Here is a 26,779-nt window from a genome sequence, read left to right as displayed (position 1 = left end):
GAAACATCCAGTATTGGAAAAATTGAAGATAAATGAGAGTTGGGATGAAAGAGGAGACAATCTATGGAAAGAAATGAGATGGAATGGGATTCTTGCGCAGGTAGAGTAGTTAGCTTTGGTAAGAAGAAAGTCTATGTTGTCATTTGAGTCAAAGGTGAAGAAGAGAGTGGCTGAAGAGGTCTTAGTGAATGACATCAATTTTTTCAGTAAAATATGAAACAAAGTTTTCAGCTGAGAAGATGGGAGGAGAGGGAGGAGAGGATCAAGGAGGAATGAAAAATTCTATTAAGAGCTGCTGTGGTGAGTGAGATAATGAGTTAATTGGGCATAAATAAAAGGATTGCCTTGTCTCAGTGAGGGCCCAATTGAAAATATGTAAATATTTTCATGATATAATATGAAAATTTATAGTGGACCCAAGAAGCAAGTTGTTGTGATTTTCTTCAGTTTTATTCAGAAGCATATGTGTAGGAGCAAAACCTTTGATAGTGGGAAAAACCCATTTTTTGGCAAGCTTGTCCTATGGGCTTTCAGGGGAAAAAAAGATGGTTAAAACTTAAATCCTTCCCTATACTATAGATCAGTCTATAGTTAATTTTTTATAAAAGAAATTTAATAAAAATTTTCATGTATTTTTATATGATAAAAATATGTACTCAATGCTATAAATGAGTTATAAAATGTAATGGTAGTTCAGACAAGGGAGAAATTATTTCTGGCCATAGAAAATCAAGGAAGGATAGAGACAGTAAAATTTGAAGTAACCTTTTTAACAGCTCAAAAAATAAAAGAGAGATTGCATGCATTTCAGCCAGAAGAAACTATATAAGGAATATGTTTAGGCAATATAACCAGTGTAACTTGTCTAGAGTATAGAAAAATTATTTAAGTTTAATGGGGGAATAAGTCTAGAAAGGCATATTGGTACAAAATTGGGTAATATCTCCACCATCAGGTGGAGAAGTATAGACCTCATTCAACAGGCAATAGGATATCTAAAATTATTGATAAAGTATAGATTTGTATATTTCTTCCTTCCTCAAAAGCCTCAAAATGGTTTCTTTATTGTCATAAGATAAATATAGTTTCATTATTTTAGTATTTAAAACTGTCTATATTCTGGTTCCAATGTACTTTTCTAGACTTATTCTCATTACTTCTCTTCATGTACTCTAAATTCTAGCTCCACAGAGGTACTGGCTGGTTTTCTAACTTAAGATGCCTGACATCTTTGATTTGCATAGGCTGCTCCCTATGCCTAAAATATACTTCTCATCTCTGTCATTTGGAATACTTCTCTTCCTTTAGGGCTTAATTAAGGTACTGGTTCTATAATAAATATTTCCTTGATTTGCTCATGTTCTCAGATTTTCCAAGAGCATACTTTGTAGATTTCTCCTTTGACTTCATCATTTCCTACCTTCAAATGGAATATAAACTGTTTAAAGTCAGGGATCCTACTATTTAACTTTTCATCCCTGGTGACTTGCACATAATATGCACTTAACAAAAAAATTTTTTTTAGAAATTGAATCATAAGTTTTTTTGCAGAGAAATGATATCAGATTTTGTGTTCAAGGAAGGGTAACATAATAGAAGATTATAAAGTTGTTGGTAAATAAGAGACGAAGATGAACTAGTATTTTGAAATGTTATGAATAAGATAAGAAGAATTTGATTATACCAGTGCATTTAAAATATGAAGAAATACTCATTTGGTCTCAACACCAATTAAACAATCAATATCCATTGATTACTACATTCTCAGCACCATAAAAGTTATAGGGTGACAAATGAGGAATAAATACAGTGATCCTTTATGTCAAGGAGATGGCCAGAAGAGTTGCCTAGTTAACCAGTCAATGAAAATGTATTAAGTTCCTATCTAGTTTGTCCAGGAACAGAAGAATAATAAGAAACTAAACAAGATAAAAGTATAATTTAATTATAAAATTGTGTGATAGAAACCATAAGAACTTCTTAGGTCTGGGACATCCAAAAGACTCTAGAATCCAAATTGTTGAGCTCAGGTGGTACCTACCAATCAATCCCTTAGGTCTATATGGATGGTGTTACTTACTTTCAAAAAATGTGTGTGTTCTGTCTGCAGACATGGGACTCGTTGTGCTGGAGAAGTGGCAGCTGCAGCAAACAACTCACATTGCACAGTAGGGATTGCATTCAATGCCAAGATTGGAGGTATGTGAAGCAGACCTGTATTGGCAGAAAAAGTGAACCCAAGTACTCTTCTTTTCCTTTTTTTTCCTTTTTTCCCCCTCTCTTTTTTTTTTCTAAGAAGCATTTAACAAGCTTTTTGAACAGTGGTAGAAATGTGTTTGCATAAAAGTCTTCAGCTGTTGCCAAGGATAAAACAGTAGTGATATGCATGTGGTTAAAAGCAATTATATCCTTCAGGGGTGGTCACTCAGAAACTTGTCTCTTTAATTGGCATAGGGATTGTCAGTGCCCTTTGTGGAAGTAGTAACCTTGACCTTGAAGTGCTGAAACATTACATCTGGTTCTTGGGTGAGAAGTATCAAAAATAAGCACACTGGGCAGCTATCTCTAGGTAGAAATATTTGGTTTGGGAAAAAAATCTATAAAACAGGAAGAGCACTTAATTGGCCATTCTGCTCCAACTTTATAGAGATGTACACTTATTTTCAACATTAGAATCACAAAAAAAATACTGTAAAATATTTATTAATTATACAAGATGCTCAATATTATAGAATTTTAAAAATATTTTTAACCTGGATAAGTCATTTAAGCCTGTTTGCCTCAGCTTCCTCACTGTAAAATGAGCTGAAGAAGGAAATGGCAAACCACTTCAGTATCTTTGCCAAGATAAGGCCAAATGGGGTCACACAGAATCAGATATGACTAAAACAGCTGTACAACAACAAATAACAAAAATGCCACACTGATCAATGTATAGTCCATATCACTTACATAACATCTCTTTGAAAATTAACATGTGCATGCCTCTGATGTTTGTGTTGTATGTCAAAGAACAATGATTTTGTATTAGGGTAGCTTCTTTCAATAATCTATCTTTCTATAATTTAAAGCCTCATAGAGTTACCTGAAACTCAGAAAGGTTAAGTAACTTGCCCATAGTTATATAGCTTTTAAGTATTAAAGGCATGATTTGAACCCAGGGCTTTTTAGTTCTAAATCTAGACCTTCTTCCTCTATGCCATGATGACATTTTATAGCTATATGTGAATGTCCTGAAAGATTTTTTTAAAAAGAAATATTAAAAATTGCCATTCGAATACATAATGACTTGTTAGAGAAAAACAATTTTGTAGGGAAAAATTGGTTTCAGCATGCAATAGCACAATAGCAACTCACATTTATATAATATTTTAAGGTTTTTAAGAAGTACTTTTTCTTTTTAAAAATTATTTAATTATTTTTAACACTTTGATCTGTATTAAACACAAACTGTTCTTTCTCTGGGTATGGATAGCATTTTTCATCAAAAGCCTATCTACAACAATCAAAAAACACATTTCAGACATCGTATTTAACTCTAAGGATACAAAAAAGCGTAAACCAGCCCCAACTTCAGGAAAATCACAAGTAAATTACTAGATCCATACAACATAAATACAGAGCAGATGATAAATAATATCCAAGGAAAAGACATTAATAGTTAGTAGGACTGGGAAAGGTCTCCTCTACGTAGAGTCTTGGACTTGAACTGAATCTTAAAGGCAGTCAAGGAAAAAAGAGGTGAAGGTGAAGAGAGAACATTTTACGCTGGTATACACCGCCAACTCAAAAGCATGGAGATAAAAAAAGAGTGTCATGTATGAAGAATAGTAATTAGATCAATATAATTGGGTTTTAGAGTATATGGAAGGAATGTGTAAAAAGACTAGAAATGTACTAATGGTCAGGCTATGAAAATCAATTGCTAAAGAGAGGAATGGATCTTTAAAGAAAGGTAATTGGGAATGATTGGGCCTCTTGAATAATGGTATAACATAGACCTATACTTTAGGAAATCCCATGTTTGCCTCAGTTTCCTCATCTGTAAAATGAACTGGAGAAGAACTGCCAAGAAAACCTCAAAAGGAGTCCCAAAGAATCAGACATGATTGAAATGACTAAATAAGCTGTGTTAATGTTAATAAAAGCTTGATTTAGATTTCACAGGGGTTTTCTATGAGGCAGAATTTGGAGGAAAAAAAGCACCCTGGATTTGGATCAATATGTGTATGGAAAACTTATTGAAAGCACTCAAGTAAATCAATATAAATTAGTGTGAAATGGTTGGGATTTTTTAAGTGATGACTGGTAATTTTTCCTGAGAGTCTATGAGCTGAAGAATGAGGAATTCAAATAAAATTGCATCAGCTATAACTCAATAATATTTGAAGAGAAACAAAGGATGAAAATAACATAAAAAAAACATATACCTAGTTCCCTATGGCCTAACCTAAGGCACTCTAGCTCACCCTAAGGGTGGGGACACATGTGTGTGATAAGAACAATTGTTATATAACTTACTCCAAGTTCCATGATTCTAATTTATTTTGAAGTGTCAGTAGGCAAATAGTCAGAGAGACTCTTAACACAAAGGTATTATTCCATGAAGAGATAAATAAATATTAGCTAAAGATTAGATGCATGCACCCTAATACATGGGTTCTTCCTTGAGATCTCCCACACACATATATACACTCATCCTTTTCCAATTCAACTGAAAAAGACAGATATCATTACAATCAAAGCAGTCTGTACACAGTTGCTCTTCCAGGAAAAGTTCGTGCTTCATAAACATGGACTTTCTCCTTTTGATCCTTTCCTTGGTTTATCCAATCTTATTCAGGACTTGTGGCATCACCAGTAATATGTAGAGTAATGTATTAAAATTGTTAATCTTACAGGATTCATGTCTAGAAATAAAAAAAAAAGTTTCTCGTCTCACATGAGTAAATATAAAATCTTTATAACATCCATTAACCCCTATTTTTCTGCAACTAGGAGGAATTACTTAGAGAAAAGGAGATCTGAGTTCAAATCTCACTTAGGGATCTTACTGTCTGCATACTCAGCCTTAATTCTTCATCTATAAAATGGGAAGGAAAAGATCACAAATGAGGAAAAAAATGTAAAAATTTGTAAACCTTCTGCAAGTATTAGCTATTATTATTGTTAACTAGACTGAAACCAGTCACTAATCTATGAATGGTTGGAGCTAAACAGAACAAGCTAGAAACAGGAAAGTTGGAGATAAAACAGAATTTTAATTAATTTCAGTATAAGGAAAATGATTGCAAATGGAAGTCTCTCCCCATCCCCAACCTCCTACTGAGAAAGATAGCTTAACATGCTAGAGCAAAGGCAGGGCTTATATACATAAAATGTGTCTGGACCACAACACAATTATGCTTAGGACTTGAGACAGTTCTCATTGTTAGTATTTTTTAGGACAATTCAGGCATTTTTCAATCTTGTGGGAGCAGTCTTTAAGTTATGTAAGAATTGTTGAGCCTTTGTAATCATTCAGCAGGTAAAGAATCAAATTTAGTCTAGTGAAAATAGGAGTGCAAAACCTGATTTGGTTCACTAGGCAGGGATTGTGAGCACGTAACATCATAAATCCCTCATTGAACATCTGCTACTGGTCAAAGAAATGTACTTTGCAAAGGATTGTTGTTATTCCAATTTCAGGGATTTCTAGATCTTAGTTCTGGGAAACAGGGTTTCTAAATATCTTGACATTATTTATGTGGGAATAGTATGCATTATTTAATTAATAAGAAGGTCAGGTAGAGGGTTCTGAAGAAAGAGATCCTAGATTCAAAGCTACAAAGGACTTTAGAGATCACAAAATCCACAGCATTATGTAGAGAAGGAAGCTGAGCCACAGAGATTGTGACTTAGCCAGAGTTACATAGTTCATAAATTTCAGAAGCAGATCCATCTGTAAAATGAGCTAGAGAAAGAAATGAAAGATGACAACGAGAGTGCATTCCTTACTAAAGCCATGTCTTCCTAATGACAAGTTCAAAGTTTTCTATTATTCTGTATTTTCTTCACAATCATAGAATCTAAGAAGAAACCAACGAAGTTTAAGCCTATTTCATAAGTATTGCAGAACACTTTAGGGAATTGGTCTCATGATAGCTACACAATAACCAAAGGGTATTCTTTTCTCTATACAATGTTGCTTTAATAGAATGCTACAGATATTTCTTGGAACACTGAAGTTCAGTCTTCCTAAACTGTTGGATTTTCTCTTTTGTATCTTTTGGATACTAGATACAAAGTCATATATATATATATATATATATATATATATGTGTGTGTGTGTGTGTGTGTGTGTGTGTGTGTGTGTGTGTGTGTGTGTGTGTATGTACATATATATATATATATATTTTTTTTTTTTTAATTTTTTTTTTTTCCTCCCCTAAATTTTCTGACATTTGTACTTAAGCCATCTTGGCCAAGTTAATCTCCTGACAAGCCTGTTTCCTCATATATAAGGAGAAGGTTGGCCTTCAGAAGTTCCTTCCAAAACTATAAATAAGCAATTCTATGTTCTTTATAATGAATTATAATCTACCAACCCTTTATCTAATCTATTTCTTTTGAATAAGGCATTCACTTCCATTGCCATCTTCCAAACATGTCATATTCCAGAAAGATTTGGTGATAACTGTAAAGTCCAATTTATTTCCCTTATGTTAGGCCCTCCAGTTCACTTTGTTCATTACCTTGACTGTCTATGTGTGTTGTTGTTTAACTGTGACCCCGTCTGGGATTTTCTTGGCACAGATACTGGAGTCTTTTGCCATTTCCTTCTCCAGGTCATTTTACAGATGAGAAAACTGAAGGAAACAAGTTACCACATTCACATAGCTAGTAAATATTAGAGGCCAGATTTGAATTCAGGAAAGATAAGTCTTCCTGACTCCAGGCCTGGCACTCTATATACTATGGCACCACCCAGTTGCCCCTCTCTACATGTGTAGAGACAGCTAAAGTCATGAAAAATTATTATGATCATTCTTCCAAGAAAAGATATCATATGAATTTATGTGTATCTCTACTGCTATTCTTCTATTTCATACTTGTTGCATCTTCCATAAAAAGGGAAGAGGCTCTTAACCTATAACAGGTTATAGTTATATGGGGAACCCCTGGAGGAAACTCCTCCCACCTATGCAAATTGACTCCATATATATGTGACTACTTATAGTATTAAGATAGTTACCCAAAACTCTGAGAGATTTTGACTTTCCCTAAGTCACATAGTCAGTATCTATCAGAGGTAGGCCTGAACCCAGGTCTTCCTGGCTCTTATAACTAGGTAGTATCCAGTCGTGTTACCTTATATAATAGATAAATGGGCAAATTTCTCTGTTCTCTTCCACTTTCATTTTAAAGGTCTCCAGATCAGAAGCATAAATATGTTCTTATTGATATTTAGGGTCATTCTACCCCCTTGTTCCATTCTCTAAGATTTTTTTTTTGACATTTTATTTTATTTTTCTCAATTCCATGTAAACAAAAATTTTCAACATTCTTTTAAAAAAATTTTTGAGTTTTGAATTTCCTCTCTCCCTCCTTTTCCCTCCTCCTAGAAAAAAAAAATAATATTGATTATATGTGTGCGATCATCTAACACCATTTTCTTAACAAACTATTCACTTGATATATTCTTTGTCTTTTAAATCCCATGTTGATAATTGGCAGCAATTCAAAAAATGCTACCTGTGACCTTAAGTTCTTCTGTTTCTGATCTACTATTTCTTAATACACAGATTGCTTTATTTGTTCCTCCTTAGTACTATCATTTGTTCCTACAAAAATCCCTTGAAGTAGAAAATTCTTACTACATACAAACTGATTATTGGTCATTACTCTAATTTACCCAGACCTTGAGCTCATCACACTCTGAGAGTTTCAGGTAATTGTCAACTGGTGTGTAAGAGCAATTTTATCCTTTGGGTAGGCAAAGATACCAATGAATTATCCTCATAGGATGGTACCACCTCTGGAAAATGTAGAGAAATACTGGCAGAGGAAGTGAGAAAAGCATTTTTCTCCTTTTCTGTAAATAGCAGCAGCAAAAGAATGGAAGCTATGTTTCATAAGTCACTCAATCAATATTATATATTCAACTACTTTTAAGAATTCCTCCCCATCCCTTATCATTACTAAAGATACTAGGATTAATGGATGACTAATAAATGTACTCTTTCTTAAAAATCTCCTCAAAATAAATTTATGACTATGACTCAATCATGTTTATAAAAACAAGGACATTCTAAATAGGGTGATTTAAAATACACCAACACTAGACATTAATTCATATATTTATTTGTATAAGGTTATAGACAGCACAATGTAATTGTCTAGATTTTATGGCTTGAGTCTTGGCTTGGGCTGAAAGTGACTTCAGATGTCATTTATTCTTATGTTCTATTTTACACATGAATAAATTAATACCCAAAGAGGTTAAGACCTGCCCTAGGTCACATAAGAAATAAGTCATAAAGTTGACATTTATATCGAGGTTTCCAAACCCATAATTCCTAGCACTGGGCCACATTTGTGTCAACTTTTTAAATGCCTTTAATCTTTTGGGGGCCTAATAACTTCATTTTTCTGTTACTTAAGATTCAAGATTATTCTGTGATAATTCATAAATTCTTTATCTTTATATACACACATATAGCTCTGTGTAAATATGTATGCATACATGTGTTAATATATATATGTGTGTGTGTGTTTGTATGTATGTATGTTTATATGCTATATGCTATACTAACATCCCATCTTAAAAGGAATAAAAATGAAAACTTAATGCATGACCCATAAATGGATTAAGTAACAGAAACTAAATTCAGTTATTCAGTAGACTCTAGGTATTAATATCCTGATCCTCCCCACTACTTACCTATAGAGAAACATAAATCTTATCCGAAAATTATATTGAACCTACATATTCTTTTTATTAGCTGTGGAGGAGACAAATAGACTTGGATAAATTTTACCTTTAAAAAAAAAATACAAAACTAAGCCAGGATTTATAAGACCAATCCTGTATACCAATGAGCTCCTGGGATCAGCTTTGTCTTCTTTTAGGTAAAGACTCCCTTATGGTGTGAGTGAGAAGAATGAAGCTGCATCAGTGAAATGCTGGACTTATCCCATCAGCCTTATTTAATTCCTGTGCCACCAAGAAGGCAAATCTTTGCATGTGTTTTCTGTTAATACTTTCTTTTTTCTCTTCTTGTGATACAGGTATCACTTCTCATTTGACTGTCATAAGGGTCTTTCTTCCCTCCCTCCAAGGAGCCTCATAGTAAATGTTATTTATTGCAATTTATATGGACCTCTATTCGATTAGTCTGTTGATGAGTCCTATTCTCTATTCCCAAGAAAATAACATGAGGACAAGAATACCTACATATCTATCTACCTTCATCCTCAATTCAACTGACACTCTACCCAATTCTTCCTTCTTGTTGACTTGATACTCAGATGGTCTCACTTGGACCAATTCCTTCTTTGGAGATCTAGGTTCCTTGAATTTGATCTTTGCAGTGGCCATCACCTTGTGGGCTATTCATTTGGCCAGATATCTAAAGAACTCTATTGAAAATGCATCCCTCCTTCCCCCTTTCCCCACTGTGATACAAAACAACTTGAATTTTAATATGGTATACTTAGCTTCCTGGACTAACATATCCCCTGAACTTATCATTCTTTCATCTTGGCCTCAGGAGAGTATTAGTCATGTTAATCTATATTTATTCACATACCTCCTTTTCTTATCCTTTTGAACCAGCAGCCAATTGTTTAATTTTCAGCATGAGAATCTACACCAGTAAGCATTACACTGTTTTTCAAGAGCACATAATGATTCTTCTTTACCAATTCATTAATTAATGATGAATATTTTATTTATAATTTTGTTTATTAGCTTGAGAATGTTAATGTTAATAATGTAAATTAAGTTTAAAAGTATGTCTTGTATATATTTTTGAATGAAAGCTGGTGGTAAACATTTGGTAGCACACCACTGCTTTGGCCCACCAACTCTGAGATTATTAAATTATAGTATATCAGAATTAGAACAATTTCAGGTATCCTCCATTCTAATCCATAGATAAGGAGGTATACTTCCTTTTACAATATATCTGATAGTTGGCCATATGGCTTTCTCTTGAAGAACTACAATAATGGAGAAATCACTGCCTCTGAGACAGCTCATTCTTGTTTTGATTAAGTCTCTTTGAAAATTTAATGTAATGATGATCCTCAAGAGCTTTGACCCATTAAAATTCTGCCCTGTTGAATTTAATTCAACAAGTCTCTCCCTCTTTTGCCTGATATCTCTTTATCCTAAATTCTTGAAAACCCTGTACCATCTCATTCCATCCCCAACGTCTCTAAGCTAAGCATACTCAGTTTTATTCTGGGTTTGAAACATTAGAATATGTCATCAACCTTGTTTGATCTGCTTGGATTTTTTCCCTTCTTTAAAAAAAGTCTGTTACAAAAGATAGCAAGCTAGGTAGGGATAAGGATCGAGACAGCTAGGTGACACAATAGATAGAGCACTAGACCTACAATTAAGAAGAATTAAATTCACATCTAATCTCAGACCCTTTCTAGGTCTGTGGTCCTGAGCAAGTCTCTTAGCCTCTGCCTGTCTCAGTTTGGAAAAAAAAAATGATAGCACCTACCTCTTCAGTTGTCCTGAGGATAAATACAAAAATATTCTTAAATGCTTTCTTAATATGTAAGAGCTATTATTATATTTAGAAAAGAAGGTAATATTTTAAAAGTAATATTTTGAAATCAACTAGAAGAAAAATGAAGCCCAATTCCTTCAGTTAATCTTTGTTTAAGATGATTTCACTCATCCTCCTGAACTTATTAGGGCTTGATATTGACCTTCGAATAATCTGGTATCTAGAAGTGAATACATGTGGTCTGATCATATATGATCTGATGAAAGTAGAATACAGCAGGGCTAGAATCCTTTTGCTCTGGCTACTATGTTACTATTAATAAAGTCCAAGATCTCATAAGATTTTGGACTGCTGTGTTAGATATTTTTCTGAGTAGCTATCTGTTAAAATAGATAATTAAGACCATTTTTTGCTCATATTACAAATCTACAGCAATAGCTCCCAACTCAGTATTACAAGAGATTTGTAAATCCATATGTGGAACTATAAATAAATAAACATGCCCCTGTTAGAATGTAAGATCCTTAAAGGAAGAGATTATTTTGTTTTTTAATCTCTCATGGTACTGATAATAGTACTTAGCAGAGAGCTTATTGTTCGGGCATTTTTAGTCATGTCTGACTCTTTGTGAATCCATTTGGGGTTCTTGGCAAAGATACTGAATTGGTATGCCATTTCCTTCCCCAGTTCATTTTATAGATGAGGAAGCTGAGACAAATGGAGTTAAGTGACTTGCCCAGAGCAACAAAACTAGTAAGCATCTGAGGTCAGATTTGAACTCAGGTTTTCCTGACTTCAAGGTCAGCACTATATTTTATGTACCAATCAGCTACCATCTAGATGGCATAGAGCAAATACTTATTAAATGCTTAATTGGTTTCTTCTATAGCTTAAATAATTAGTACATATTATCATTTTCCAAAACCATGTAGGTACAATTTAGTATAAAAGCATTACTGAATAATTGCCTTTTATCTTTAGGTATTTTAAAAAACAATAGGTACTTATAGTGTATCTGCTACCAAGTGGGGCTCTAAGAAATTTCTTGACAGAATCCTTAATGAGATTGGGACTATATATCTATACAGATGGTGTTTGAATTATAATCTTCCTTTTTCTATGGCAGTGATGGATTTTTAATACTTAAATCAGCAAATATCCATTGCCTATTATGTGTAGAAAATTATTCCACAAGTTAAACAACAATACTTTATAGTGGGAGGAGTTTTGCAATCAGAAGACTTAGTTTTTGTCTTTAATGTTGCCTCTGATATTTATTTGATGTATGATTGAGAGACATCATGGTGTAGTAGAAAGGATGTTTGTTATCAGAGAACCTTGATTTCAATTAAGATTTTATGACCTTGGGAAGGTTACTTAATATCTCTCTGAATCATTTTCCTTAATTAGGCTCTTAACTTTGCAATATATAAAATATGAAGATTACACTAGATGATGCCTCAGGTCTCTCCAACTCTATGAACCTTTGGTCTGTGTTTTTATCTTCAACTATTGTGTTTTCACCTTTAAAAATAATCTTTAAAAATTGAATTATTATTATGAGGAATGTATTCTTAAATGTGAGCTATTTTTGTGATTTTTCTTTGATATGTGTATCTACATGTACTTAAAATTCTTTCAGAGACATCTAAGTCATTTATCCTTTAATAGGCTGTTATACTCCTTATTTCCCTCTCTACATATAAATAGTAAAACTCAGATTATTTTAAATAATTTATATAATTAGATTTAGGACATGAATTCTGAATCCAAGTTATAGAGAGTCTGAACATTCTTGTTTATTTTATGCTTCACTACCTGATGGTAGTGAAGTGGATTGAGAGCTGTACCTGCAGTTAAGGATACCTGAATTAAAATCCAGCCTCAGACACTTATTAAATGTATGATCCCAGGCAAGTCACTTAATCTCTATCTGCCTCAGTTTTCTTATATATAAAATGAGGGTAATAATAAAGCAAATACCTCCCGGGTTGTTGTGAGGATCAAAAGAAATAATAGCTGAAAAAGTGCTTTATAAGTCTTCAAACACTATGGAAATGCTAAGGTGTTCTTGTTATTGTTATTATAGACAAAACTCAATTATATCCTACTAGGTAAACATGATCCTTTGCGAAAATTAATCTCATATATTTTAATATATGTGAATATTTTATTCCTATTAACATATTTTAGTCTTAAAGTTATATATTTAAAGTAGTAAAGTATACCATTGAAAGTATTTCTTTACATGAGAGATTGTTCTCCCTTTTATTATTAATTTAAATCTTTTGAACATGTCATTTGTTTGGGAAAAAAAGCCAAATTATATTAATTTATTAATATCCAATGTGGTTCTTTTAGTGAAAATTAAATTAAAGTAAATATACCTTACTCTAATATATGCCATATTCCCTAAATTTTCTGTGTCTTGATTTCTATTCTCAAAATGATGTGGATAATAAGTCCTACCTGTCCAAGAGGAATATACTAACATGAAGATTAATGACTGAACATGGGTCAAATCCTTTGAGATTTTTTGAAGTAAAGTGTATCTTGAATACAGAGTATTCTCACTAATTACTTTATTAGCAAATAAATTAACAATGAAATCATATTTTTAGATTTATTGATCAATAAATTAACTAGTTAAGATTAATTTTAATTTTATATCAGCCTTCTAGGTTTGGAGATAACATGTTATGTTCATGAAGTCTTCCAATTATGTGGGAATGTTAAGGTCTGAATTCCTGAGAGGATGATTTGAATTAAGTAATGTCATAAAAAAGGAAAGCAAAACATGTGAGGGTTTCTCTGCTACATGCAGATAAAGAGATAGTTATTTTTCATTTTCCTAAGAAAAAAATCAATCACTTGAGCATTTCCCCATGATTTTATGCTTAGTTGTTATGGATACTTTCATGATTTTCACTTTAACTTTTGTATTTCTATCAAAGGGGTGCGAATGCTAGATGGAGATGTAACAGATATGGTTGAAGCAAAATCAGTTGGCTTCAATCCTCAATATGTGGCCATCTACAGTGCTAGTTGGGGTCCAGATGATGATGGCAAGACAGTAGATGGGCCTGCTCCTCTAACTCGACAAGCCTTTGAAACTGGTGTAAGATTGGTAAGTTTTTATTAATATAGCTACTTTCACCTTATCTCTTTGTAATACTTATAGGTAAATTTTATATATGTATATGAATATATGTACATGTTTATATGTATTTGTTCACATATACACATAAATAATATACATACATACATACATACACTTTACCTTAGCACCATACTGTCTTTTCTATATTAGACCTTCCCATTTTATTTTATACAACATCCCCCACACATGGACCTACACATAATGAGGGTTTCATTGGCTCATAAAGAAGAGAGACATTTGTTTTCTAAGTCACTGATAAAAGAACATGTTTTTGAGATATAAGAATTCTCATATGCCCCTTCTTCCTTAATGGGAATTATATTAATGTTTACTTCATTACATTTTTTCTATTGTTTTTCTACTGAAAACTATATTCACAGGATGATTTTATTATAATTATCATAATCACAATGATTCCCTGGGAAATAAAATAATTAGCTAAATAAATAGTAACATGATCCAAGATTTGGTAGAGAATGGAGTATTGATTATACTTTGGAATCAGGTTGTGTTTGTCAACCTACTCTATGTATGAAGTACAAATTTTAAACACTTCTTCAACAGGAATGGGAATAATGGAAAGATTATATCAAATAAGAAAACAGTAACTACCTTGATTTGGATTGAAGAATTGGAGCCTTTGAAGGAAGAAATGTTAAAAATGAAATAAATTAGAATACTTTATTTTCTAATTCTGTCTTATAGGACCCAAGTTTCCTTTTTTAATCCAAGTCAATATTACATTCCTTTGAAAAAAATTATTACTATATTTTGATTTTACACTACTTACATTTCTCCAAACCCAACCTCAGATATTTACTAGCTGTGACCTTGGGTGAATCATTTAACCTCTTAGCCTCATTTCTTCTTCAATAAAATGAGAATGATTACAGTATCTACCTCCCAGAGCTGTTTGGGGAATCAAATAAGATAATATTTGTAAAGTGCCTAGGACAGTGCCTGTTTACTACCATCATCTTCATTGCATTATCTTTATTTTTTATTACTACACAAGTGTACATTGTTTTCCAGCCATTTTTCAGTTGTGTTCAACTCTTCATGCTTTCATTTGGAGTTTATTTAGCATAGAGATTGAAGTGGTGTGCCATTTCCTTCTCCAGCTCATTTTACAGATGAGAAAACAGAGGCAAATAGTTAAGTGACTTGTCCAGGGTTACACAACTAGTAAATGTCTGAGCCTGGAGTTGAACTCAGGAAGACTAGCCCCCCTGACTTCAGATCCAGACTTTAGCTGCCCATATGTTACATATATGTGTATACATCCATATGCTCATGTTTGTATATCCCTTTTGAAGAAAACCATCCCTAGAAATTAAGAATGAGAACAAAGTGGGGGGGGGGGCAGCTAGGTGACAAAGTGGATAGAGCACCAGCCCTGAATTCAGGAGGACCCGAGTTCAAATCTAGTCTCAGACACTTAACAATTTCTAGCTGTGTGACCTTGGGCAAGTCACTTAACCCCAGCCTCAGAAAAAGGAAAAAAAAAATGAGAACAAAGAGGAACAATTTAGCAAAAAACAATTCAGCCATCTCATCATCCTATTTCTGTATTGTATCATTATTATGACTTAAATATACGAGTAGTTTCTTTACAAAAACCCTTTGACATGGTGCAGGTATGGTTATTATTATTATTAAGATGCATGTACTTTACTAAGTAAAGTTTTAACACTTCAAAATTAAATCTTTAGGATCCTAAAGGATATTATTGGGATGAAAAAGCTAGGTGAAAATATGCTAAATTTACTACCTAAGAAGATCACAATCCCCTAACCAAATGTGATTTAAGTGTTTTGCCAAATACTTACAAAAATCAAAGCTTAAAGTAAATAAACAACAGACCTTCCAGACCCTCTATAAACTCAGTTTTGGAATTCTTGCCCAAAATGTCAACATGTAAATGATATAAAATAATTTCAGTTTCTCAATTAGAGGAGAGAAGGAAATAGCTTCAGGTCCTATAGGATCATCCTGTAGGAAGCCTTCATTGATGACTCAACCAAGACTGAAATGATCTTTGTCTTCACTGAAATTTTAATCACATTTTGACCAGACCTCCCCATAGCTTTATCTTATTTTCTTCATAAATCATAGCTTGAAAGCCAAAAGGAATCTAAAAGATTATTGAATCCAATACATTCATTTTATAGATGAGGAAACTGAGAGCCAGAGAGGTGAATTCACTTGCCCATCACACAGGTTATAAAAGTAGCAGCACTGGAAATCTAATCAAGGACTTCTTGCTACAAATCTGGTCTTCTTTTGACTGTACCATTCCACATATGTAAATGTATTTCCATCCGATTTGCATTATGAACTTGAGAACAGGATCTGTTTTGTATACATATTTATATCCCGGTACCTACAACTGTCTGGAATACAGACAATGAAGTGTTTGTTGAATCATATTAGTAGTGTGACATAAAGAGCATATCAGCCAAGAGTAGACTCACAGCCAGTAATAACTAGCATCTAAATCTTAGGTTTAACCCATAAAATTCTGTTGTAGTTATTTGAGCAGAAAAGTCCCTGTTGAGTCTCCAAAGTCATACTTTTTTCAGAAGAAGATTATTCATGAGTTTTTGAAGTATCTTTTCCAGATTTTTCCTAACTATAGCATATTTCCTGACTTTATATGACTAAAGGACTAAAGAGCCAAGTGCTCTCTGAATGCTTTTTATAAATAGTTACATCAAGCCCAAGGCCAGTTAGCTTTTAGTTAGATTCAGTTCATTCCAAATCATGTTGGAGTTGTTAGCACCTAGGAAGAGAAAAGCATGTGACATTTGGAACATCAAACATTTCCTGGAGTGAGTAATAGACCAGATTGGAAGGGGATAATAGAAAACTGAATATTTGTCAGCCAGAGGGTAATGCTTAATAGATGTGTAACACCTGTTCTCTTTAATAGTATTCTCAGGCATAGGCACTATATAAGACTTTGGGGGGGGAGGGAAATTTAAAGGCAAGATAAATGCAATGGTAATCTTAATTTGCACACATCCTTTCTCAATTCATTTCCTTCTTGGAAAATACTACTTCCATTATTCTTTTTCTCATCACCTTTTGTCCTTTTTTTTTTTTTTTTTTTTTTTTTCAAACAAAGCAGGTAAGAAGGAAGAGGACAGGGGCCTCTCCTAGTCATTTCAAAGTAATTTTATGTACTTGGCAAAAGTGTGATGAATTTTAAGCATCACAACAAAGAAGGAGAACCTCATGTATTTCACCTTGCCCTTAGCCCTTCTCAAGCTTAGGAGCACTGTGGATGTGAAACTTCCTACAGAAATTCACAATTTTCTCATAATTTTATGTGTCTGCATTGTCTTTTGTTTTTCACTTTATGATAACAAAGTGATTCCAAGGACTACCTACAAAAAGGCATTTACACTCTGTACTGTTGCTTTATTTATCTTGGGGAAGTATTAGCAGTGGTGGTTGATGTATATCTATTGTTAGCAACAAAAAGAGGAATGAGGATATAGAATTATTTTGTTTACTTGGTTAGGTGTTTTAAATTAAGGAAGATCACACTGAGTCATTTGTATATATAAAATCTTTATGAAAATGAGATGGGAAGCATTTCAAAGGAAAAAATGAATTTTATAAAATTAAATATATTTATCCATATCTACATTATAGAATATATAAATATGTGTATATATATATGTACATATATATATATACATATATTATTCAAGTCCAGCATCAGAGTGAAGGTAAAAATTACTTTACTTTTAATAATTGCTCATATTTTATAGAGTTTTTCTTACAATGACCTTGTCAGTAGTCAATGTAGACTATAATTTTCATTGGGCAAAGAAAGGAAAAAGAAATATTTTTGGGGGGTAGAGAGGGAAGGTCCTTCACATAGACAGATTTGACACAAAGGTATAGGAATTCTATCTGCTTCCTGGACTATTAAAGGTACGGCTAGGCCAATAACTATAATACCCATCAGAGTTCTGTAGGGAACTCTACAGTCATTATTATCCTTCCTAATGGAAGTATTTAAGTTATCTTAGAAATTCCTTGGATGAAGCCAGCCTCAGGGCAGTAGCTAACAATTTTTTTTCCCAATTTAAACATAGGATGAATCTCTTTCCTGATTTTTTAGGAGAGAATCATGTTTAATGTCTCAGGGTTCATATTGATGAGAATTAGATAAGGAGTATCTAAATGAAATTAGGTTTAATTGAGGTTTAGTGGCAGGTTCGTTCGGGGTATAGGAAGTCAAATAGAGCTCCTCTGCAACCCCTTTGGATTCGGCACAAGGATACAAAATTAAATGAGGTCTAGTAGCAGTGCAGAGTTCTCTGTAAAGGAATTTACAGGCTCGAAAACCTAGATTGATAAAAGTTTATTGTGGGGTTTGGAAGTAAGGTTAGAAGGTAGAAAGACACCAGGGCCGGGATTGGCACTAGTGAGCAGAAACCCCTGACATGGCCAGCACAAGGATGCCATTTTTGGGACTCCTCCTGCAAACAGTGGACTTCCGGGTTCCCTTTTTATCTGAAGGGGCTCGTGGGTGGAGTCCCATGTTGGCTTCTGGCGTGGTTTCAGCCAGGGTTAGATTTGAATAGAATTCAATGGGTTTTTAGATAAGGAACTGTTTGTGCTTGGGGTGGGGGCTGGGAGAGTTTGGATATCTCTCATGGGAGTTGGGAATTAGAAAGGAATTATAACCCACATCAATATGATATGGCCCTACAAAAATCCCACCACTCAAGTGTTTTATGTAGACATTTTGACCTCATGAAGATACTTATTTTATTACATATGCACAAAACTTTTATGAAATAATTAGGAGTCAAATATATAAAGCAGAACTTTCTCAGAATAAAAAATTAAGATATCAGCTCTTCTCTCTAATGCATGAAACTGAGTGATTATCAGAATAAATAAGGTAGTGTCTAATATAGCCCAATCCATTACAAATGGGTCTTAAATACTTTCTGAACAGTATGAAGGAAGCATCCATGGTGGGGAAAAGGTGGTCTTGGGAGTTTTAATGCTGGGGTGGATCATAGAGGCCCTGATCCATAACAGATGATTAATGTGAGTATTCCCTCTTGTTTTCTTACTCCATCAAAATCAAGTAGATCTCCTCTTGCTATCCCTCTTACTTCTCTTAAAATAAGTTGAGTAACCCTGCTTTTTTTCCCTCATCCCTTATTAGCTACTCTATTCAGAGCATTAGTCTTATAACTTCTCTTTCCCCAATGTAGCTTAAACAAACAAACAAATACCTCTTCTTATCCTTAACTTTCCTCCCCTAGACTTAATGAATTCTCACCTTTAGTAACTTGTCACTGTAATTCTGGGGCAGAATTTCCATAGTCACTCCCAGTTGCTTGCCCTTACTGTTATATATATTTTAAAAATTCTATTTGTTTAAAAGTCCCCGTGTATATCACTGTTGAACTCTTTGGGCAACTCCCCTTTTTTTCCATTTTATGAGAATTATTTCTTTTTGTGTCCTCAGAACATCTTTGCAGTGTCTTTAGAGCATCTCTTTTTTTTTTTTTTTTTTTGTATTGATTTCCTCTGTAGAATTTTAGATCATGTGATCCTAGCTTTTTTCCTTAACTCTTTAAAACTACTCTCCTAAAATAAAATATAACATGCCAAGCTATTTTTGACTTTCCTCTCTTTCTTTATTACTATGCAGACTCTAAGATTGAGTCATCACTTCTCCCCATGGTTCTCATCACTTATATCCCATGGATTAGCTGCTATCTTCTGGTGAGAATTGGTTTCTGAATATTTCTCTTCTTAATTTCTTTACTTTCTGAAGGATAGTATTGTCATTATAGCTTTTGACTGAGAATTCCAGCAGATATCCATATAAATCATTTATAATTAATCAATACCATAGTGCCTCCATGCCAGGTTTGCCTATTTTCTCTTTCTGTCCAAGTGATATGTAATTTTCTAATGACAGTTTTTGATTATACTTCCAATAATATTTGCCTACATGCTTTCTATTTTGTTTACCTCCTCTAATTCTCTTATATAGCCGTATATTACCTTAATATTCTTTACAATCTACCTCTTTTCATTTAATCTTTTTTAAAAAATTATAGATATTTTATTCAGAGCTTTACTCAGGTGTGTCTCATCCTACCCAATATCAGTAATATCTATGAGGCCTGATTTGTCTCATTGTTATAAAATTTATTGGTCATCTTATTTATTAACATATTTGCACATTTGTTTATAGACATTAGAGGCCATGAGTTTTATTCCCAAGTCATTTCAGGAATTTTTGTCTCCTACAAACTTCTGAGTGTCACTAATCTTATAAAGTAGAAGGAATTTGTGAGAAATTGGAGAATATAATACAGGAAATATCATTTTATACACAGACATACACATATATTTACATATGTGTACTACATATATATATATACTCTGGATACATGTTTATCAAAAGGAATTAAGTGCCAGAGAAAACAGAGGAAGCCAAGAGTTATTCTAAGCTAAATCAATGACATATCAATGTATATAAAAATGTCCTTGATGGTTAAATAAAATTAGTAATTGGCTAAAATATTGCTTGCCACAAGTTCAGGGCATTGAATATTAAGATGAGAGATTAAAATCATTATATCATGTGGAGATATAATCAGAAGGAAAAAAGAAGCACCAATTGAATAAACTGTTTTGGGGAAAGACATTCTAAAAAGAAAAAAATGAGAGGTTTGAAGTATTCCTCATATAATTAGTGCAGCAAAAGTCATACTATAAGCCTGTCACATTGTAATTGTAAAGTGCTCTGCAAATGTCAGCAATCATTATTATTATTATTATTATTAGTCAATAGGACAAAAATGAGCTCTTTATAAAAGATGTAGAAATAAGGAATACTTCAAGAAATCTGTGATTTCCTTGTGTACTCATGGTAAAATGGAAAAAAGACTGACTGCACTAAGGGATCTAGATTCTGATCCTACCTGTGATGCTTACTGACTGTATGATCTCAAGCAAATCACTTAAATTGCCTGTGCCTCAGTTTCTTCATTTGTCAAATGAAGGAATTTGATTCTTTGCCTTTGAGATTTATTGTAGCTTAGGGTCTATAAACCTTTGATCATGGAATCATAGATATAAATCTGGAAAAGAACTTAGAGACCATCTTGTCAGCCTTGCTAATTTTAGCAATGATCCCTCCACTAAAATAAATTATCATAGAACTGGTGTTTATGAATAGTGTCTACCCCCTGCTTTACCTACAAAAATCATATCAACCTTTCAGTGATTAGTGTCTCTGAATCAGTCTATATTGATCCTCAAATGCAAGACAGTTTATCACATGCATCCTGCTAGAGGCCTCTAGTTTTGCTTTAATGGATGAAAAGGAATAAACCAGAAAATTAAGCAAGCAGGATCTTGGGAAATCTGAAAATAGAAATGATGAAAAATATAAACATTGTCCAAAGATGTTTAGTAGAAGGTTTAAAGAAAACTATAAGAACTTTAGGAAAAAAAAAAATAGTACTTAGGAAGGAAATAATGAGAAGAGTAAATATCATAATTTAAATCAAGTATCCCAATGACACTGAAAGATGAAAGTAGAAAAATAACAAAAAGCTATATGACTGAGTTACATACGGTTTTATAATGATCTTTAATTTGCATTATGGTCCAATGAGATGACTTATATAAAGTGTTGTGCAAATCTCAAAGTTGTTATAAAATGTATGTTTTTATTTGTGTCTAACATGACTGTATTCAACCATGAATAAATTTGGAACTTGTCCCAGAGATAATTTGGAAATTATTTCTTCAGGAAATCACTGTTTATCCTTGGGACATGTTAAGGAAAAAGATTGGGTTTTTTCTTTGTTTGTTTATTTTTACCACCATGTAATTACACCAACTATGTAGTTTTAAAAGTTTATGAATGATTATTCCATGAATACTATGGGGTATACAATGGTCCACATAGCATGTACCTAGAATAACAGGAAATATATAAGCCAATAAAGTAAAAAAAAAAAAATCTTTCTTAAAAATATCCATTCATTCACTAGTTATGTGGAAAGATGTTACTCGCTAAAAAGCACCAAGCTAGGTTCTAGCATAAGATAAAACACAGATATTGTTCTCAAAGATCTTACAATGTAATATTGGGAACAGATGTGTATGAAAATAGCCCTGATAAAAAAGTTTGTTGGTTTTGTTCAGTCTTATTTGATTCTTTGTCACTCCTATTTGGGGTTTTCTTGGCAAAGATCCTGGAGTGGTTTGCTATTTCCTTATTTAATTTATTTTACAGATGAGGAAACTGAGGCAAATAGGGTTAAATAACTTGATTAGGAACACACAAGAAATTTCTGAGGCTGCATTTGAATTCATGAAGAGGAGTTTTCCTGACACTAGGATAGGCGCCCTATTTACTGCCATATAATTGCCCTTTAAAAAAAAAAAAAAGAGAGAGAGAGAGAGAGAGAGTTAGCTAAGTGCAAAGATACAGAAGCAAAACACTACCAAAAAAAAAAAAAGTAGAAATATGCAGAAAGAGAGATCACGATTTCACCTGAGGGGCTAAGGATACAGTCAGGAAAGGCTTTGAGGAAAAGATGGCACATGTATTGGCCACAGAGATAAAGTGTAAAATGAGAGGAATTTAAAAGAATGGTTTTGCAACTAAGGGGTAAATGATGGCATTAACACAAATTCAAAGACAGTGAAATGTTAAAAATAGAGGATAGAAAATAGTTCAATTTGCCTGGAACTGTGACCTGTATTTGATGGACCAATTTATGGAGATCCTTGAATGCCACGATTGAGAATTTACTATTATAATAACAATAATGACAATAACAAGCTTACATGTGTATACATTTTCAAGTTTCCAACGTACTTTACCAATATCATCTTACTCTAGTACTTTTGTAGTAACAAAGAACTAAAGACAATAATTAATAGCAAATATATAGAGTGATTTAAAATCTGCAAAGAGCTTTACAAACACCATCTCATTTTATCCTCACAACAATCCTAGGAGATAATGTGCTATCATCATTTCCATTTTATAGAAGAGGAAAATGAACTAAAAAAAGATTTAAGTATTTTGTCAGGATCTTGCATTTAAGTATCTGAGACTGAAGTGAACTCAGGTTTTCCTGACTCCATGTCCAGCATTCTATCCACTCCAGCACAAAACTGCTTATTTATACTTGATTTGGTAGATGATGAGGAATCATGGAGTAGTTTTGAAATAGACTAGTTATGTGGTCAGAGAGCAGTCCATTAGGAAGATTATTTGAGCAAACAATGGGAGGAAGGGACTAGAGAGAAGGCTGAGTATTAGGAAGTATTAGGAAGACCAGTCAGGAAAAGCCTCTATAAGAGTCTAGCTAAGAGGGCTTGAATAAGGGTGGCTGCAGTCTATCTGTACAAGAGGTATTCCATTGTGGAAATTAGATTCAAAAGTTCTTCAGAATTATTGGCCAATTAATAAATGTTCTTACCAAATATACTGAGACTGTAACAAAATTATCCTAAAGTATATCAAGAAAGATTTCCTACTAGGGAATAAGCATGATTCTGTTTTCTGTATTCAACTATCGACCATATTCTTTCTTTTTGCTGACTATCAGGAAAAATGTAGACAATATTGAAATTCCAATCTATGTCTTATTTGTTCTCTACAAGAGATTATTCAATGCAGAAAAATATAATTCTACCCTCAATACTCTTTAAAAAGAATCGATCAAATGTATACGGACATGGAATTAATGTAGCATATTCTAAATTTTTTTATTGATACATTTTGCCTTTAGAGTGCCTTCATTTCCCAATATATTCCTCCATCCTCTCCCTGAAAATGTATACAGAGATTTTTTTTTTAATTAGTTCAGCAAAACTAGGTAAGAAATCAGCTAAGCCTGACATTATATGCAGATTGCAGAGTCATAGTCCTCCAGCTCTAGAAAGAAGGGAGAAAGGTGAAGTTTTATATTTCTTCTTTGAAGAACATTTTTGTTGTTCTTTCTATTTAATATAGCATAATTATATAACTGAGAGATACCTAATAGTCCACATAACTGTAAAGGGACATAGAAACCATACTTCATGGTTTATTCTTCCCTGTGGGCCTCCTACCCCCCACTGCCAGAATTGTATTACATTTGCAAACCAGACTTGAGGACTAGAAAGCAAAATGTAATAATTGAAGTTGCTGTCACCTAATACCTTCCCTACATTTCTAAATATTAGTTTGTAAGCTTGTAAATAGTAAAATGGATTAGATATGGGTATTATTTTGAAGCTTCTATAAAAATTAATTTGAAAGTGGTTAAAATAGAACTTCTTATTATAGGGTCTCTGAAGTTTACTATTTTAATAATTGTATTTCAGCATAGTTTATTTCATTTATAATTCTATGAATTTCATTTTATGCATTTAAAAACATTGTTCAAAAAAGGGGTCCATGACACATTCCAAAAAAGGTTAAGAAGCTGGGGCAAGGAAATGGAAAAACACATCACCTTGGTTATGCAATTAAGAAGATCATTTAAGAAAGAGATAAAAGAGAGAAAGTTTCAATAACATCAAGAAACCATTGAAAATATAAGAATATTTTGACTTTGGCAGAGATTCCTGAGATGGCAGCCTTACGCTTGGCATGCCAAGGATCTCTGTCCATTTGGAATCCTGTTTCTAGTGCCCTCTTCTCTTTACTTAAAACCTTTTACTAACTAGACTTTAACCTTACTTCCAAAACCCATAATAAACCTCTTTTATCAATCTAAAAAAAAAATAATAATATTTTGACTTCATCACTTTATTGTCAATTAGACAATGAGTATCTAATTCAATAAGCTCTTATATTTAAGAAAATAGTTCCTGCCCTCAGGAGTTTACATTCTACTCTTTCTCAAAAAACAATGAAGTGACATATATGCAAAGTTTTTTGTTTTGTTTTGATCTGCAACTTTTTTTTTTTATCAATGTAAGAAAAGTTCTCCAATATTACAGAAGACAGCATAGATATACTTTATAATTTTTAGTGTTATTTGTAGCACTAAGAAGCTGTTACTTGCTACTCTTCACACAATAGTATATTGTGGAGAACTTGCTTCAATTGGATCACAAGAGCTGATTGTTACATTTTCTGGGAGAGGATTTACAACTCACCCTATAAATCAGGGCTTGTTTTATGTTTTGTTAGTTGTTCAGACAAGAGGTTGCCAAATATGGTCTGCCTTTGAGGGGAAAATATATCTCCAAAATGTAAAGCATTACATTTCATAATTGTAATGCTGGAGAAACTGAGCAAGATAGAGATTAGAGAACAATTTAATAATTTATTTGAAAGGGAGAGATTTACTGGGACCATATGGATCCATGGTTTGGTCCCAGGGCTAAATGAGACTATCGTCTCAAAGAATCCAGCAGTGAATGACAGATACAAGGTTCTTTTATAAGGTTACAAGAACAATGACATAATGGGGGAGGTACCTAGATGGGGATGATACAATGGAGGCAGGCACCTCTGATGTCATAATGGAGGGAGGTACTGGAGAGGCTCCTGATATTCTAATGATGTCTAAAATGGATAAAGACCTTTATCCCATCAAACATTAAGAGGGAATGATTATAGCCTAAGGTCTAAGATATAAGACCTTTATCTTAACATTAAGAGGAAATGATTTTTTACCTGAGGCAGAGTAACTGAATAGGACAATTAGGGAAACTGGATCAGGACATTGAAAGGGAACTGTAGCACAACAATAATATTTTTAAGTCCACAAGCAGAACAAAAATATGTGGTATTTCCACAAAAACAGGCAGCAAGCTGGACTTGGTTTTTGAACCATAGGTTTACTGACCTAGTCATCTGATCTAGAGTTAAGATGATAAAGGAAAAAATGTTAATGCAGATCAAACTTAAAATGATGTTTGTTATATATAAAAATTATTTTGTAGGGAGCTTATTATTAAATAATTAATAACATAACCTTGACTTGAACATATATCTTCCTCTCCTTAGGGTCATTTTTTTTCTATCTACTATGGTACTTTAATTCATATACAAACTTTGCTTTGTAAAAATACATCAAACAAAAAAATATTAAATGTTTATTAATATTAAAGATATACAATAATTTGTCAATTTCTGACAGTTTTTCAGATTCAGATTAAAATTGAAGTAAAATCATTTATAAAACAACAGATCATCTGTATACCTGATTGAATATATGCTAAAGTATATAACTGATAAACTTTAATGTGATAGGGAATTTGTGTGATGACTTCCCCATTGGAATGTAAGCTGCTGAAGGGCAGTGACTATCATTTTGTTTGTTTGTTTTTACTTTTTTAAAAAATATGCCCAACCTATAACACCTTGTCTATCCTGAAGCAAGCTGTTCAATAAACAGACAAACAAATTAATGAATAGATAAATAAACATGAATGAATGAATGAATGAATAAGCAAATAAATAAATGCTTACTAACTGACTGAAGAAGGAATAAACCAAAGCAGCAATATTATGCTTGAGCTAAAGAATAGTTCAGTGTTGATTTGCTTTTGTGACAAAATGGAGAAGGATAAGTGGGATAAAGATTATCTATTCTCTCTTTGTGTAATCTTGTACAAATGACTCATCACTTTGTACCTTGTGAATTAGTTAATCAATAAATCAAAAGATAGATTCAGCTAAGGAAAATGTGGATATAAAACAAATAAACTAAGCAAAACTGACCATAGGGCCAGAGACCTAAAAGAAAGTAGATAGTAGTGATTAAGAAAATCAGTGTTCTAAGTAATCTCCTAAATCCCCACCATATTTTTATTATTTATAATTTCAGGTTTGTATAGATTTGGTATCTAGGGTCAAAGTGAATGAAATCATTCT

General features: G+C 33.0%; 1 protein-coding gene across 1 annotated transcript in view; it reads left to right on the top strand.

Annotated features, from left to right (window-relative positions):
* PCSK5 (proprotein convertase subtilisin/kexin type 5) overlaps window positions 1–26,779 on the top strand; it is a 626,478-nt gene that overhangs the window by 235,653 nt on the left and 364,046 nt on the right. The window contains 2 exon segments of the mRNA XM_074281408.1: window positions 2,111–2,199; window positions 13,682–13,854. Of these exon segments, the coding sequence (XP_074137509.1) occupies window positions 2,111–2,199; window positions 13,682–13,854 (262 nt within the window).

This window comes from Sminthopsis crassicaudata, chromosome 1 (genome assembly GCF_048593235.1).
Source record: "Sminthopsis crassicaudata isolate SCR6 chromosome 1, ASM4859323v1, whole genome shotgun sequence".
NCBI lineage: Eukaryota > Metazoa > Chordata > Mammalia > Dasyuromorphia > Dasyuridae > Sminthopsis > Sminthopsis crassicaudata.
Note: the sequence above shows the minus strand (reverse complement) of the source record. Positions and strands in the feature narration are given on the sequence as shown.